We start from the raw sequence: 18028 nt of genomic DNA, 5'->3' as shown, positions 1-18028 counted from the left end.
CTTTCGGTATTGTGTATATTTTTCCATTACCATCATATTGACAATATATATCCCATGTAGAGCATCTCTATTAACTTTAAACATCAGAAAAGCTGTTAATACCCGTGAAGTTAGACATGAAGCAAAAAAGGTGAAACATAATTGTAGTAGGCAGTAGTTTAAGGACATTAGAGCTCTTCCCGCAGAGAAGCTTTTTTCTGACATAAGGCACAGTATACCTGCTACCAGGGTGTAACGTAGGCCTTTGAGCCCCCTGTGGTGTAGTGAGAGAGAGGCAGGTGTCAAAAGGGTCCACATTTACCCCAAGGCCTTTGCATAGTTGGGGACAATCTGCTTTAGTGAAATATTAGCGGCAGTTCGCAATGTTTTGCCGAGGGGTGGGGTACATCAGTTTAAGCAATACCACTGTCTTTGTTTACAAATCTGTGTTGTGTCATCTGTGTCATAAGAAGTAGAAAACTGGAAATGCTATATTCAGACTAGTGCTGGGTTTGGAGTCTGCCTCGTTTCATTTGTTTGCACACCGGAGCAGATTTCGAAAGCGGAGGTGATGCAGTGGGCTTGTTGGACATTACACACCTGCCAGCAGAGCTGTACAGGCATCACCACTAGCACACCTACTTTCAGTGTGCGCGGAAGTTCTGGTGCCAAGTCTAGGATGTACAAGATGCCATTGATTATGACTGATGTATAAAGTAGCCTGAATGCTGCATAAATTTAGCACACTCTGTTCAGTATCACCCATGTACTCATTAGGCGGCGTCAGTCTATGTAGTAGCCTCAGTCATGTGTGCTTTAAGCAGCTTGAGTCATGTGTGCACATAGTAGGTCCAGATATAATTGCGATTCATGAGGTATGCATGTAGCAGCCTCACTCATGTACGCATTTAACATTGGATGTCACGTCTGCAAGAAGAAGCCTCAGTCTTCTATATGTTATTTCTTCAGTTATGTATCCATGTAGCAGCCAGCCTCAATGTATGTTAGAGCCTCTGCCACGTGTGGTTGTAGAAGCCTAAATCATATGTATGCATGTGTAGGTATTTATATAGCGCAAACCTAGCTGTGAAGCAACGGAGCACTCTATCAATACTATTATGTGAAGGGTCTGGAGACGATGTACAAGATAGTGTACATCAAGTGGGGATGGCACAAATGCATTTACATTTTAGGTGCAGGAAGATTAAATGATTTGCCTACAACCATACAAAATTGAGTCTAGCACCGAGGCTGGGATTCAAACCTGAGGTTCCAGAACCAAAAGGCAGCAATTTGCATCCCTAGGACACCTCTCCTCATATATGCATGTCCGTATCTCCTTTCATGTATGCATGTAGGCGCTCAGGTCGTATGTGCATGAAGTAGTTTTAGAAGTGTGTACATGCGTTACCCTCTATTGCATGTTTGTATATAGGGACAAAGGCCAGTGAATACTGGAGTATTGGGGACACCTATTCTACTCTGCAAAACTGCACTCTGTGGCACTGCATTCTACGCCAATCCACTCTACTCTTTACCACTCCACTTCATACCACTTCACTCGACTTTAAAACAATCTTCTATACGCCACTACACTTTATACTACACCACTCTTTTACAATCTGTACCACTCCACTGCTCTCTATTCCACCGCAATGTAAGCAGCGCCACTCTATGCCACTATACTCTACACAACTTTACTCTACACCACTGTTTTATACATTACTTAAAATACACATAATTCCACTGCACACCATACCACATATATCCACTCCACGCAATTCCACGCCACACAATTACACAACTAACAATTCCAATCCCATCAACATAATTTCACTCCAACCACATACATCCACACCATAACACAAGCGTAAAAGACATTGCCGTTTACAACACCAATAGCTCTAACTCAAAAAAAATGCGAGACCTATTGCATTTCTAATGCTTGTTGTTCTTTGCTGTCCTCGAGAGTCTTTAGTCTTTATTGAAGTGGTGGACCAGTCCTCACCAACTCTGGAGGTCGCTGATCCTTTTTTTGAGCCGCTGTTTTCTTCTGAGCTGCAGGCACGCCAGTATGGCTGGGGACAAGTCAGTTGGGCCTGGAGTCTTCATGGCGGTAACATCTTCGGGATTCCAATCTTCTTAGGTCGTCAAGAACTAACTTCTGGGTTCAGGGCTGCCCCCTAAATACTGTATTTAGGGGGCATTTTTAGGGATCTCGCGGTAGTAGCCACCCTTAGTGTGCTTACCCCGTGTGGGGAAGTGGGCACAAACCTTGAATCTGTAAGATGGCGCGCACTGAAGCGTGGGCTTGGCAGAGTGGGGCACACCTTCTGGGCTGTTCTAATATTTCCCACCTGTCTTCCGGCTTAAAAATGGGTGAGGCAGGAAGGGGGCCTGCTCCTGATAGCAGGAGAGCCTGGGTGATCATGTTGAAAAGGCGGCAAGGCCTTTGAAGCTCCCCTGCCGCAGATTGCTGTTCCGGACCTGGGAGAGGGGTGAACACCTCCGTCCAGAAAAAGTTTTGTTTCTGGGTCCAGGTAGCGCAGGTGCCCACCCCAGGTGTTCATGAGTCCTCATCATCAAAGTCTTTATTTCGGTTTTACAGTACCATAAAAGAAGTAAGCACATGAATCTAGTGTAGCAATGAACAAGATAAAAGGTACTATAAAATACTCCCTATACAGACTCTTGGGAATTTAAAAGCAAAGACTAAGAATTAGCAGAAATACTTACCACAAGAATACAAATATATAAAAAGTACAAAGATAAAGAGATTTCAATATTTAAAAGATATATCCTATCAAATCAGAGCTAAAATAGCATACAACCCAGTTATTTACAAAACAAAGTGCTAGTGCAAAGTACACGCCCGACTGGTCTGGTCATTTAGATTTCAGTTTATTTTATTCGTGCCAGTCGGGGCAGTGGATAGAGCCCTCCTTCTAATGGCCCAAAATTGGCCCCAAAATGTTGCTGTTGCATAAGCATGGAGTGGTCTCGCATGGACAAGAAGGCCAGCCCTTGGGCTGTGATGTATTTGTCAGCGAAGTGTTAGTAAAAGCATGAATAGGTAGACAGCCGTATCTAAACTGAATGTACAATTTTCTGTCTCCCGGTACTTATAAAATCAAGATAACTTTCTAACCGGCTGCTGGATTTAATATAAGTGAACATATCAGTTAGGCAGCCATGACGAATTTAAAAAAAAATCTCATCTACCCATGCCCAAAACTGTGATTTTAATAGGTCCCTAGAATATGTGGGCGGAAAAACTTCTAGCTCCTTAGGCACACCTATGTCCGCCCGGATGGTATTTATGTATTTGATCCTCCCAATTTCATGGTTTGTGTCCAAGGCAGAGACTTCATTAAAAGCGACTGCGTAGGACAACAGTTCGGGCGTTGTGACTAATCTATGCCAGAAAAGCAATGGGCGCAAGCTCACCTGGTCATTGATAGATTTGACACCCATATCAAGTTTCAAGGGAAGGAGAGGAGTGCTCTGTGGAAGTGATACCAGGCTTCCTAGAAACTTATTTTCTATTGTTGAAAGGATGTTAACATTTATAGAACCCCACAGTTCTGCCCCAAAGAGCACACTATTTACTACCTTGCAACTATACAACTTCAGTACGGGGGCTACAGGCTTGGTATAAGAGAGGCAATGCTCCAGTCGCAAGGCCCCAGTTAACTGAGAGAATTTCAAGGACGCCCTCTCTAGATGTTTCTTCCATACCATTCCCTCGGACAGCTCACTCGTTCGAGCGGGACACTATTAAGAACCAAGTTACCTTTAAAAGATTTATGGGGATTTAGCATCATCAGCTTAGTTTTAGTAGTGTTGATGACCAAACTCCTCATCACAAAAGGTCTTAAAACAGTTTAAAAGTTTTTGAAGGCCCATAGGAGTTTTGGATACCAAAAGGGTGTCGTCTGCAGACAACAAAGTAGCTATTTTGTGATTTGCCAACGAGGGAGCATCGGTCGGAGTAGAACACAAAAGATCGGCCACCTGATTTACATAAAAGGAGAAGAGGGTGGGGGCCAGGACACACCCTTGACGTACCCCCCGCCTGATCTTAAAGGGCTCAGTGTTTTGGCCCTGGTTTCCCCACCTTGCACAGGCAAAATTTTCCTCTTGTAGCCTGAGGAGTGGTTTTAGAAATTCCGAAGGCATGCCAATATCCTGAAGGACCTGCCAAAATCAGTCACTGGGGACTAGGTCGAAAGCTGTTTTCAAATCGATGAAGGCAAGATATAGACTGCCTTTGCCCAGCACAACTACCTTCCAATACAGCAAAACCATGCGAAACGCCTGGTCGATAGTACCGGTCTTCTGCCGAAAGCCCGCCAGGAGAGGAGAGAGAGAATGTCATTTTCCTCCATCCAGGTCTGGATTTTAACAAGGAGCGAGCGGCAGAAGACCTTCTCAGCACAATCTATCAAGCTAATTAGACGGTAGTTGGCGGGCTTTGACCTGTCCCCTTTCTTAAAAATGGGTATTACTTCTGCCCCCATCCAGGTTTCTGGAATGCTCCCCCCGCTAGTGATATCGTTGGCCAGTCTCATAAAATAAGTTGCCCAATGTTCCCCATCAGTACGACAGGTCTCCAGGGATGCCATCAGGACCGGGGGCTTTTGCTGGAATAATGGCATCAAGGGAGCACAAAATCTCCTCCTTAGTGAACGTGAGTGTACATGCAGATAGACCTATGTCGTGGAGCATCTGGGAGCTATCAATAAAAGGAACGCCAGAATATAGCTCACTAAAATGTTAATGCCATTCGACGTCCGGAATATTATTTGCCAAGGGAGGTGTAAGTTAAAAATTACTTTTGGATACCAGGGACCAAAACGTCCCGACTATCAGGATGCCCAATGGCCTCTCCTAGCTCCTCCCATTTCCTTTTTGGCTTTACACTGTGCCTGTTTGTAATCCTTCCTAGCTTTACGAATACTTGGTGGCTCTCTGTTCTTAATAGCAACAGTCAATCTCCCTCTTAGGGTCCTACACTCTTTATTGAACCATGAATATCTTCCTAAGGGTCTTCCCTGAGTTAACCTGGTCTTATTACTCGGAGTGTGAAAGAAACAGGCCAGGCAATCAAAGAATTCCCTATGGAGGGTGCTACAACTGCTCTGTTTAGTCACTGATGCTAGGGTTGTTAAATGCTTAATTAGGGCATCCTTAATCAGTTTGATCTTTGATTCATCCGCTGGTACCGCTGGCCATTTAAGTTGTCGCTTGTCACTTGTGGGGATTAGAATCTTTGTGCTTGATGGTATCGGGGGCTCTCTCCCAATACCACCCCATGGATTATAAATAGACAGAATAAGGTAGTTATGATCACTGTCACACAATGGAATTATGGCCATATCCTGTATCAACGGTCAAAGTGTCAGGTCCACTTGTAAATAGTCAATCCTACTTGACCCATTTGGTCCAGCAAAAGTCATTCCTCCTCCTCTATCTGAAGTAGTTCTACCGTTTGTGGCCCTTAACCTATATTCTAAGGTTATCCCATTTAACTGGAGTGCATCTTGCCACCATTTTTTAATCTGGGCGAGTTCCAGCGGGGGTACCCTCCAAAATGTGTTCTCCTCATTCACGTCGCTGGCCTCTGCCCATTCGAGAGGTTCAAATGTTACATTGAAGTCCCCACCCAACTATAAGTGGATAACTATCAAACCTGGCTTCCAATAAGTTGTCCAAGACCTGAAGAGTTGGGGAACTACCACCTCTGGTGCTCCTAGCGTAAACATTATATATGTTGGCCGTCATGCCCTTACCATTAGTTATCTGAATCCCAAGAACATCTGGGCTGTAATTTAACCGTACAGAAGTCCTGACTGCTCTTGAACTCCATTGTATCCTATGAGCAAATATGCCCCTGTGATGTTTAGTCCAGATTACTACCAATTGCAAGTGAACAGGGAAGCCATATTAAGGTATGTTCTGGGCACTGGTCATTACGAGTTACCCAGCTACATAATGGCTTCACTGAAACCTGTGTATCAGACACCTTGTCTTAATAAATCTATACTAATTCCAGTATTGAATTTATTATGACATGCATCCAAAGGGCACCTTAGAGATGCCCCCTGAAATCTACTAGTCTTCTAGTGTGCTGACTGACTTGTCCTGTCCAGTCTGCCGCCACCAGACGAGTTTCCAACCTGCAGGGGTGAGAGCCCATACTCTCAGAAGGTCAGAAACAATGCCTCTGCAGCCTTTGATGTGCAACCCTGGCTTCCTCCAGACCTGGAGAAGGCCACTCCCTGTCATGAGGCCTATTTGGCACCAGGACTTGCAGGAAGTTAGCTATGCAGTAGCCATGTTGCCCACACAGACTCGACATAACCCTATGGTGGGCTACCTGATGTGCTCTGCAAAGGAAGGGTTCCACCATTGTGTTTTTGTTGGAACTCGGAACTCTGGGACAGGGTTATGCCCACTTCTCACAGGAAGTGGTCATATAGGGGGTGTAATGATCCCATGGGTAAGTATCCCATTGGCTACTACCCTTCCCTCCCATTAATGTCCCTAAATGTAGTATTTAGGGAAACCCCTGGCACCAAATAATCAGAATCGACTGACTCAAGAAGGACAAAGAGCCGAAAGAAACAAGAACTGAGGACCTGCAACTAACTTGGTGCCAACCCTGCCAGCTGCTCCCAACAATGGTGACTGCTCCAAAAAGCCTGGGAAGACTGCCAGCTCTTGTAAAAACAGCCAGCATCTCCCATGGAGTAATGGAGCTACTTCCCTGCATTATGCAGGTATCAAAATGCAAGCTCTTGTTTACTAAACTGCTGATCACCAAGCTCTCCCATTCAGCAGTCACTCAGGAGGAGGTGTTCCATGCTCCCAGAGGTCAGCCCCTTCTCCCCAGTGTGGAACGAGATACTAGACCCCCCAGGAGGCTTCCAGCACCAATGCCCAGGGTACCCGAACCCTTGACGCAGCCAAGACTTATTGGTGGTCCAATCCAGACACTGACCCTGCGAAGACAGACCAGCCAACAAGGGATGTCGGCACCATTGAGACCAGCACAGAGAGTTGCCCAGCAGTCCTGTTTTTATCCCCATCTCCGGGGTCCACCCGTGAAGTAAGGGTCCCTGACCACCGTGACCCGACAACTCAAAGCACCTCTCCAGCCGAGCCCCACAGCCCAAAGGCGACTGACACGCGCGAGAGCCTTCTGCAGCGTGACACTGCCGGACAAAGCAACACTGCACGTGAGCCCCCCAGCCCGAGTACAGATGAACCAACAGTGACCCTGGTACACAGTGTTCCTCAAGACCTGAGCCCCCCATTGGGTTCAACAGAATTAGTCCCCCAGTCCCCACTTGCAGCATCTTTTCCCATTGACTTAAACTGGGCACCGACACTGAAAAGCACCTCTTCTCCTGGACGCCCTAGAGCCAACCGAGGAGACCTTTTGGTGCTGCATTGGCCCCCGCTTACATCAAGCCCTGAAGAACAGTCCTGTAAGTCTTTGACAACTTGCCGTATGCGGTATATGTTTTCTCCAATAGGGTAGCATTACTGCTAATCCAATATTGTCTATTTAAACACAGAAAACCTATCTTAAAAGTACTCACCTGATCACGAAATTCTTGGTGCCTAAAATAATATACATATCGGTTATTTTTATAAATTGGTTTTTGGATTTCTTTGTGTCCCCCATTTATTGACTCTGCGTATACAACAAATGCTCAACACTCCCATCTGATAAGCCTAAAGTTGCTCACCCACACTATTACTAAGAGAGCACTTTGGGTGCATTGCTGATCAGTACTGTTAGGGCCTTGTGTTAAGCCCCCTCAGCCCTATTGTATTAGCATTTTTTAAAGTGTACTAGTCAGTTGGGTCTTAAAGTCTATTGGAATGTTGTCAATTTTCTAATAATGTCCAAACTTCTTTTCTGTTAGTGATGCACTAAGGCAAGTGTTGGCTCATTAACCTCGGACCTATTGGTGTTGCCATTGCTTGTATTAAATTATTCTTAATTTATTTTAACCACCGCCAGCCAGCTTGTTAGTCTAATAGTCTTGTTCTTTTGAACCATTCTATATAATCATGTTGTCCTTAGCCCCCCCCCCCCCCCCCCCCCCCACACACACACACACAACAAAGATATTAGCTTTCATTGCTGTTTATTTAGCTGTACCGGTCATGTGCCTGAACGGAATCTTGGACTGCTGTCCAGTTGCTGTGTCTTTTGTGAAGGAAATCTAGCACTCATGGTGTGAAGTAAATGTTAATCGTGCCAGAGAAGACGGAGAACAATTTTTTTTTAAGCAAAAGCACAAACTATTGACTTTGTCATGGTTTGCTTGCTTTAAAAATGTCCACTTTGATTAGTCTGCTTTGGTTTTCTCGGTGCCTCCAGAGATTACTATTTGAATGTAATCTAAGCCAAGTAATTTGTCATGTGACTGATTCAAAGAGAATGGCTAGATAGCTTAAAAGAATGATAACGTCGTTAGTGAAATTCCACTACCATTGGCATGTCGGTTCTTCAAAATTAATGTTATTTTTTAAGTCTTTCAGTAATGATTTCAACAATACTTGTCTAAATATTGCCATCTTTTCATTCCGCTATTCAAGCTTTGTATGAGAAAGCGGAAATAAAGGCCCCCGAAGACAAGAAAAAGTATCTTCTCATTGGCGTTTCCTCCGATCGTGGCCTCTGTGGTGCTATTCACTCCAATGTCGCAAAAAACATCAAAAATGAGATTTTGGCCCTGTCCAGTACTGGGAAGGAAGCCGTGATTGTGGGAGTCGGAGACAAACTGAGGGGTATTCTTCAGAGGTATTTTCCTTTGTTTTTTTGTACCTATATTATGAGCTAGATGTTAGCAGGCTTCACTATAAAGTTGTGGTGATTTTATATATTGCATATCTTTTCTCCTGCTCTCCAACTTAGATTTTTTATTTTTAACTGTAATGCACTTGTTGGGTGCAGAGTAAGTGTACAGGGTGTAAGGATTAGGATGGCTGGTTCTCAAATAGTTCTCCAAACTTGAGGACATCTGCTGATTGGACGTGAGCTGAGACAAAGTGGTTGCTACTCTTACATGCATGCTTTGTAAGAATGACTATGGATGTTAAAGAGGAAATAGTAATCTGGCACTTTTTTCTGGAAATGCATCAGCAGTGCTTATAAGATATATATATTTTTTTCACATACATAGTAAATAGCAAATTGTATCCATGATCTAAAAACTCCACCAGTACCATTGGGTCTACACACTGGTCGCGCTTGTAGGCCTCACTCACTATGTAGTTTGTCCCACACTCCACCTTTATTTATGGTCGAAGCAGGGTTTATCCCTGTTATCACTCTTCTCACACCTTGTTGAGCGTGAAAATATTATGGCAGCAAATTATTCTGTTCTTGACTTGCGCTTGCACTATACTGCATTGCAAGTCTGATATTACTTGCAAGACCTTAGAATGTACTGTTATGTTTCTAGTTGTATATCGCCTGAGTTCAGTTGATTGTAGTGCCTATTTAAGAGAACATGTCCATCATATACCAATCAATTTAGAAATATAGTTTTCCTTGGGCTTTTGCTGGCTATGCTTTTCTATTTTGAGAAAATGTCCACTCTTAACCAACTAGTGACAGTAGGTGACTATACTTGATGCAAAAACATTGTCTGCTGAGGCTTGAACACTTGCAAAACAAATGCTCATGAGAATCAGTTGGATTATTGCTCTGTGTTAAGGGTCATTTTGTTTACCTAAGCCTGCTTGTTCTGACTAGACTAAGTTATTGATTTTTTTTCATAGGGCACACCTTCTCGTTATTTATTTCTTAAGTTAAATTTTGGTCTCAGTCCACCATGTATTTCATTATCTCTATTTTTTTGCAGAACTCACAGGGATCAGATTTTGCTGACGTTTAAAGAAGTTGGCAGAAAGCCACCCACTTTCGGCGATGCATCTATTATCGCCACAGAACTCCTAAATTGCGGATATGAGTTTGATCAAGGATCTGTCATCTATAACCGCTTCAAGTAAATTTATATTGTGACATGCATATGTGTAATCAGTTTTGCACCCAAAAGGTTATCACATGAGATTCAGTGCCATATTCTGGTTGTATCTTTTCACATTCTAAAGTGTATCACAATTTGCTTTGAACAGGAAGGCTGACAAACGTTTGTCACAAAAAAAACTCCAATGGTGGAAAATATCAGCAGCTTAGAACTCCATTTCTACACAAAGTACTCAAAGAACAATAGTAATAAAGGAAACATGGACATTTATTAGTAGCAGAAAATGTAAGATTAGCATGACTAGGTTAGGAACTTATGAACAATAAGTGATGGCAGGACCCTGATTTGAAGTAAGTCCATCTGTGTTCTCTCAAATGAATTTAAAAAAAAGAAATACATCTGAAAATGTTCTAATAGATATGTTAGAGGACCTGCATGTACTTTCACCTTCAGAGCTGCAGACCATTATTTGCATTTGGTGTGGCATTCTCCCTTAAACTTTTGGTATCGGAACTAACTTACTTAATCTACTTGAATTCCCTTTGCAATTGAGGAAGGAGCTACTGCTTTATAGGCGTGTGATCTCCTACAACATGAGATGGACATTAACTAAGAAAGATAAATCACAAAGCGAAGAAATTGCATTTAAAGTATTTGATGTACAATGATGTATCAAAATGTTTTCATCCTGATTGTCCCTCTTTTGAGTCTTTTGGTATGCATGATTATGCTTTGCTTGCCACCTGCTTTGTAGATTCATGGGCTGCTAAGAGTTGCTGTATTTCTTTATTTTCTTTCCATTTACTATTCTGTTTTTATTGAACGTAGCATACACCATTTTAGTGCATGTTGGTGGTGTTTATTGTTTAACAAAGATTTTCTCATTTAATTATGCCTCTGTGAGGAAATGGAGGGGAAAGAGACAATCCAGATCTGTGTTGGTACCCTTAGTGCTTTCTTATTCTGGTAGTGTTTTACTCATGTGAATCGAGCACTGCAGAACTTGGTTATATTCTCCTGTATCACCCTGAGCAGCTTGTTTACTTTGCCTGCAAAAATACCTTTTTTTAAATTTATTTAGGTCTGTCATCTCCTACAAGACCGAGGAAAAACCAATCTTCTCCCTTGAAACAGTATCGGGCTCTGGTGAGTATTTTGTGCAGTGTTCAGTACTAAGACTAGAACAGCAGTAATCTTTACTATATTCTATAATGCCCATAGCCATCCATGCAAGGAAAGGTTTTTGTAGTATTTCTCTTACAGGGTGTGACACCAGTTCTTCTAGGAAAATTGAGGTGCTAACACATTTCAAAAAAGCCCATGTGCCTAGCCAATCACCAATTAGCGATTAAAGAGAATGCTTTGTGATTCATTCTAGCTGGGCTCTGTCATGGCATCCTGATCTAAAAAGGCTAACAGTGCAGAACGAGGAGAGTAAAAAACTTGGTTTTTTATTTTAATTATTCTGAATTTAGTCTATGGTAAAACCTGTATCTTCCCTAGTACAGTGGTTATTAACCTGGGGTACGCGCTGCCTCCTCAAGGATTCTGCAACTGTTAAGAATATTAAATATTAGCAGAATAATAAAGTGTATATATAAACACACAAAATCAAAGTGTAATTTCTTTAAAACATTCTGTAAATGTGAAGGAATTTGAAATTGGAGGCTAAAAATCAAATTGATATTCTTTGATTTAATTATGAGAGCAGCACAAGTACAGCAAATGGAGTCTGATATGGAAAGTTGGAGGCCTCAATTGAAGTGCTGTTGTGCACTAACAAAAGAAAGCATGCATTAGGGGAGCAAAAAAAGACTAAGTGATATGGTAGAGTGTAGCATATCAATTTGTCTGTTAAAAATAACCATTGGAAAGCTGCAACCTTCCCATTAAAATTACATTTTGATTTGTGCATATTTTGTGTTGGGAACCTAAAATATTTTATAGTTTATTAACTTGCTTAATGTATACTTGTTTCTGTATTTTTGTGTATTATTGTGAGGCTGAAATTTTAGAAATTAATTGGCCGGAATCCACTGAAGTCAAAAGGTTAAGACCTGCTGCCCTAGTGAATCCAGGAAAGAAGCATAGTTCTACTATTGCCTACTCATTTAAAAACTGAGAAAGCATCCTGGGGGCCAAATCAGCTTTCATCTTCTTTGGGTAATGAAATGGCTGTAATTGAATAGCATACTGATAACCCGTTACCTACCTGCAAGACTATCAAGGTAGTAATAAGTAATTCTGTACTAAGACCTCATTTCCTGAGATCTGTTTTGTAGTTTAGTTGTTGTCCAATAAGGGAAATCCTGTTTCAGAGCAGTATTATGCCTGAGACTAGGTGGTACTTTGCTGCATGCCCAGTTGTGATATTTAAAAGTTAAGGGTGCCTTAGAGACCTGTTCCTGCAGGGAAATTAAATCCAAATGTCAGACTTATGTGCCTCTTAAGGGACAATCTCGTTTGACGGGGACAATATTTAGTTATGTCTTTGGATTTCATGGTGTGGTCATGGTATTGAAGTCCATCTGAGGAGGTAATTATTTAATTTTGAATTGGAGGAGGCAGCTTTATCACAACGAGATCCTAAATCTGTCTTCACAATACATGTAGATAGTTACTAATTCTGCCGGTCTGTTTTGTAGAAAGCATTAGTATCTATGACGACATTGATGCCGATGTACTCCGAAACTACCAAGAGTTCACATTGGCCAACATCATCTTCTACGCACTGAAGGAGTCCACTACCAGTGAGCAGAGTGCGAGAATGACTGCTATGGACAATGCCACCAAGAATGCCTGTGAGTATAAGTACAAGCAAAGTAGACCCAACCATTCAGGGAGATACTCTGGCCTTGCTGAAGTGGGAACAATGGACGTGACAAAGATACTCCAAAATTAAGGATTCAGCAGGGAGATGGCCGGGAAGGGGGGGGGGGGGCGCTGGGTGTGCGGTTGGGGCAAAATATATAATGTTTTTATCCTGGATACAAAATGTGTATTTAGCTGGTTTATTCATATTACTAAAATATTAGGATAAATTGGTGATCCAGTATATGCGTGTGTGTGCGCATACACACACACATCTTTCAGTTTCTTTGTTAGGCTACTCTGGTAGGTTGAAATGTATAAGAAACTCTCAATCTGTAGATGTTTATGTTTCTAATCAGATGGGTAACGTTTTCATTTTGCTTGGTATCAAGCATCTGGGAGCGGTTCCGTCTAGGTGATACTGAGCGGTTGGATCTTTTGACATATCTTTGACTATAAAGGACATTGTCCCCTTTCCAGACCAAGAGTCTGGAATGCCCTAAAATCTAGGGTTAATATTTATATTTCTTGAAATTCATACGCAGGGAGGACTCACCTGAGTGTTCTTTGTTTTTAGCACTTCTTATCTCGGCGTTTAGGTCACCTGAGAAGAGGAGGGATCCACAGCCTTGAAGAATGCCCCAGGCATGATGAGGCTAATAACTAGGGCAGAAACATGTTGTCTTAGAAGAGACGGTATAAGCCGTGGTCTTCAAACTACCATCTCAACTCAGTTTTTAGCTATACCCGAGGTCCCCTCTATTAAAGGTGATATACGGGGGGGATCACAAGGCATTTTAAAATTGATCTGAACCCCATCATTGTACAGTAGATTTTATCTAAGAACTCCCTTTTGTCTAATTTCCTCAGGAAGTCGAGACCCCCTGGTGGCACTGTCCTACCAGGGTGGAGAGAGGTCGCCCGTGATGAAGCATTACAAAAATGTGTGTGAGGTCTCCTCTTCCATAAAAATGATCTTCCCTGCTGTTTTGTCAATAGTTTTGCCACATCCCTAATTGGACTTTGACGTGTGTCCCCAAATAGGGACAACAGTCCCTTGGTTCTTTTCCTAGCGCTACCATACTTATTTGTGATTTAGTAGTTTGGTCAGGGAGGACGTACAGTGGTTTATCTTTCCCCTCCCCCCGTCCCCCCCCCCCCCCTCCCCTGTAGAAAGTTTTCCTGTTACCTTTACTTTTTAATTTTTGTGGTAAAGTAGTTTACCTTCATCAGACAACCTATTTTGCTAAGTCGCTCAGTGTATAGTGTTTAGAGCCAAGCCTTTAGTGCTAATGTGCCTAGAGTGTAAATCACCATGTTCTTGGAGCTGGGATATTTTACAATTATTTTTCACTAAATCATCTTCTTTTTCTATTTCACACAATTCAGGTCTTGAAAGTTGAATCTGTAAATCTTACGTGCTGTCTATTTGTAAATCTAGCATTTTCGTGTCATCTTGTCTTGCAAGAGAAGCCTTTTCATGTTTGGCAGTATCTTCGTACTTGTTCATGCTAACTAATTTTACATGACCACGCAAGAGTAAAGGACAATTTTAGAGCCGGGTCTTGTATTTCTGCCTTGGAGAAAACATTAAAGCTTCGGAAACCATAGCTATAATATGTAACTATATAAAACATGCACCTGGCTTCTAATTTTGCTGACAGAAATGCTTGCTTTAATTTTCTGTCCAATATGCATTTGTTACTTACTCGTGGTTTGTAACCACAACATTAAGCAACGGTAACTAACATTTTAAAAAAATGGTAGTGCTTTTTCATTATAATCCAGTACTCCTTTTTAGGTCTCGCCTGAGCCAGTACATGCGCTGCTTGGAGAGACATTTTGTAAGCGGGTTTTCGCAGTGCTACCACAGGCTTTTGGTGGCCTCAAGCTTGCATGCATGTGCGCAGCCGCCATCTGTCTTTCCTCCTGTCACAGTCTGGACCGCGATCAATTTCACTTTCGTGTTCCACTCGTACACAGCCCCCTTTCACGGCCGCACGTAACAAACATTACCGGCTTGTTTCATACTGCACTTCAACCCACACTTGCTGTTGCCGCTAAACACTCTAATTAAAATTAGGTAATATTTCCCTAATTATCAGTAATCCGCATATCGACCTCGGAATGATGAAAAGCAGATTTGGTATTGTCTTTCGAACTTGTCAGCCAAGAGCATTCAATTTCACAGGCCTCTTAAGTACTTGGCGGCTCCGCTGGTTTTGCTTGATTTAGCCAGCTTTATTTGTCCCAGAGACTGATGGACAGAGATTAATTCCTGTTCGCTGCAGGCTGCTTCAAAGTCTCAGCAGTCTTTCAGGATGCAAATATCAAAATAGAAGCCGAAAGAACAATTATTATTTAGGAAGAGCAGCGGGCAGGAAGCCCTTCTATACAGCAGAGCTATTCTTCGATCAAACAGTTTTCAGTAGTTTCTGAGACAGCAGTGCTATCGCTATGGTAACAACAACATTAAAGAAGTCAGCAGCAGGATTCCATAACTCAGACGCCCCTCATTGATGACACTGCCGAGGATATTTAGTTGTACAACTCTGACGACACAACTGAGCTATCCCTCACGTTACATAGGATTCAGTAGGGCGTCAGACCTCAGACGCCACGCACTCTCAGTAACCATTAAGAAAGCACAGTAATCAACAAGGAATTACCCACTGACCATTTCAGCCAGCAGCAATGACTTGAGTTTGTCAATGCTTATTGATTTTAATAAACCAGAGTTAACTGCCACTGCTGCGGACAACGCGCTCTCTCTCACCTTTCTCTGACTGTTTTTCTCTCCTCTCTCCCCTCTTTTCCTCATTCTCTCTGATCTCATCCATTGACACTCATTCTCTACCTCTCAATCAATCGGTTTTTCTACGCCCTCCCTTCTGCCCTCTATCTTCCATCAGTTCTCATGTTCATACCACTTTTCTTTTGCTTCTTACTTCATCACACCTCTCCCTCCTTCTTTGCTTGTCTCGTCCATCCTAGCTGGCCCTACCCGCTCATTTCTATCTCATCTCCTTTTCTCCCCTATTCTCTTTGGCTTCTGGGCGCTGCATTTTCCTTTCTTATGCAATTACTGTATTTGCTCTGCCTCACTCACCTTTCCTTTATCTTCCTTCCTCTAGCTCCTCTCAATCTCTCACCTCACCTCCCCACCCCAACTCTGGTGTCTTCTCTCATTCCGTTTTATCCTTCTTTTATTCCTTCACTTTGTTCTTTTTCTACCTCTCATTTTGCTTTCTTGTCCCTCCCTTCTCCCTCTCAACTCTGTCATCTTGCCCCCGTGTTTAAATTCCTCTTCACAGACGCGTTTGTTATCTTTGCTCAGAGACTGACGTGCTCTAATCACTCCCTTCATCGCGCTCTGTCTGAGCCCCTCGATGCCGTCCCCCGGGTCTCACTGGAATGGAGGACGCGGTGTTGCTCTCATCTGCTCTTTATAAAATGGCCGCGCGGCTGACAGCGCGGTGACGGGCGCCTCATTAATAGCTTAATCGGCGCGCTTCTCATTCTGCTTTCTGGTCCGCCTCCGCCGAGGTAAAGGAAGGATTCCAGCGCATGCCAGAGATGGCGGCCTCTCCAGGGAACGGGGCGTGTTCAAGGCGCGGACGAGAGGGGGGAAGCTGAGAAGAGTCAAGTAGACTGGGTGGGGGCCTCTTGGTAAGTGCAGGTGTTGATGCAAGATTGCTTTTTTATATAAACAGAAGTGATATTGCATAATACAGGAGAGCAACAAAACAAAAGATCTAAACCCTTGGCGCCGCCGTGCCACTACAGCACTCGACCACACAAGAATGTAACTTAACCCCTTCAGTGCCCATGACGAGCTGGACTCGTCATGGGCTGCGGTGGCGCTGTGCCCATGACGAGTCCAGCTCGTCATGAACTCCTCCCGCTAATGGAAGGCGCGGCACTGGGCGGGGAAAGGGGCGGGCATGCAAGGCGTTAACCTAAAATGTATCAGTTATTTAACACTCCAAAGACATTCTGCAAACCTAGCATGGGGTTTAAGGCACTGGATTACATATAAACAAGGATGGTTATTCTTCAACCTGTCTGCTAGCAGGACTCAAGTGATTAACGAGCGAAAATGTTTGCACATTACATAAACTGTGAGGTGCTACACGGTATTTTAGATATGTTTTCACTTCTTCACCTTGAGCGCTTTTGTCATGAGTAAAAACACAAAAGGAGAAGTGGAGCGCCCTGGACTTTCCACATTTCTGGATAGTAGGTAGGCTTCCCAACGTCAGTACCAAGCTGTGAATCCAATGAACGCGTTTCCATCATTTCACCACTGTGAGATCACATTTTAGAGGTACCATAATGAAACCCCTCATTGCCTGTGATTGAAAAATGGGTGGGTGTGGTGTCTAAACATTAATAATCAATGCTATGTTAACAAGCATTGGCATAGCCAATAGGTCTTGCCTTTGGAACCTTATAAATATTTAGTTATGAAGTACAATATCCTTGGTGCAACAACATTAACTGTTGCATGGCTAAACACTTATAAGGTCCCAAAGCTATGCCAATGCTTGTTCTTATTTTAGGTCTGGATTTTCACTCCACACCTTTGTAACAGACCTATTGTCTCGAACATACAGTTTGCTTTGGATCGGTCTTCTTTAACTGCTGCCTTTTTTTTTTTTCCCAAATAGCCTCTTTCAGCCAATTGCTTGAGACTGTTTAACATGTCTTGGCTCAGCCCCTGGTATTATTTCTCTTTCACCTATTGCTATAGGCTTTAAACGGTGTGTCTTTCTGCCTTCGATCAGGTCCTTACATTGAATCACACAAGGAACTATTTTACCACTAGAGGGCTCCCTCTCTGATCCTCAATGCTCCTTCTACCCCTTTTTCTGCTCAGGTTACTTTCACCCAGTATTTTGCTGTTCATTCCTCTTGCCCCTCGCTCTTCCATGTGTATGATACTGCTCGTCCCATCATCCTTGTTCCTCCTAGTCTGTGTCAACAAACTCTCCATTATAATCCTTTATTTCTGTCTACATTATAGAAGTGATAGAAGTACTTCAATGGTGGCTCACTTGTTCCTTGAAGTTGATTTCCGATAGAAGCAAAACGTGGCCTGTAATGAAGGCCAAGGGGAGCCTTCAATACAGATCACCTTTTATTTCTTAGATTTGACTGGCTTTAATGTGCTAATACCGCGTTTCCATGCGTTGGCACATTAAACCCATCCTGGTTTGCTTTGC

At 42.9% G+C, this 18028-nt stretch overlaps 1 protein-coding gene across 3 annotated transcripts in view; it reads left to right on the top strand.

Annotated features, from left to right (window-relative positions):
* The window catches only part of ATP5F1C (ATP synthase F1 subunit gamma), a 50292-nt gene that overhangs the window by 18930 nt on the left and 13334 nt on the right, over positions 1 to 18028 (top strand). For all 3 annotated transcript variants that reach the window (XM_085653533.1, XM_085653534.1, XM_085653535.1), the window contains exons 4-7: positions 8596 to 8800; positions 9867 to 10010; positions 11074 to 11138; positions 12638 to 12793. In XM_085653533.1, coding sequence (XP_085509659.1) covers positions 8596 to 8800; positions 9867 to 10010; positions 11074 to 11138; positions 12638 to 12793 — 570 coding nt within the window. The remainder of the gene's footprint in view (positions 1 to 8595; positions 8801 to 9866; positions 10011 to 11073; positions 11139 to 12637; positions 12794 to 18028) is intronic.

The sequence above is a fragment of the Triturus cristatus genome, chromosome 4_1 (genome assembly GCF_964204655.1).
Source record: "Triturus cristatus chromosome 4_1, aTriCri1.1, whole genome shotgun sequence".
Lineage (NCBI taxonomy): Eukaryota > Metazoa > Chordata > Amphibia > Caudata > Salamandridae > Triturus > Triturus cristatus.
This window is presented reverse-complemented; position numbering and strand designations above follow the sequence as displayed.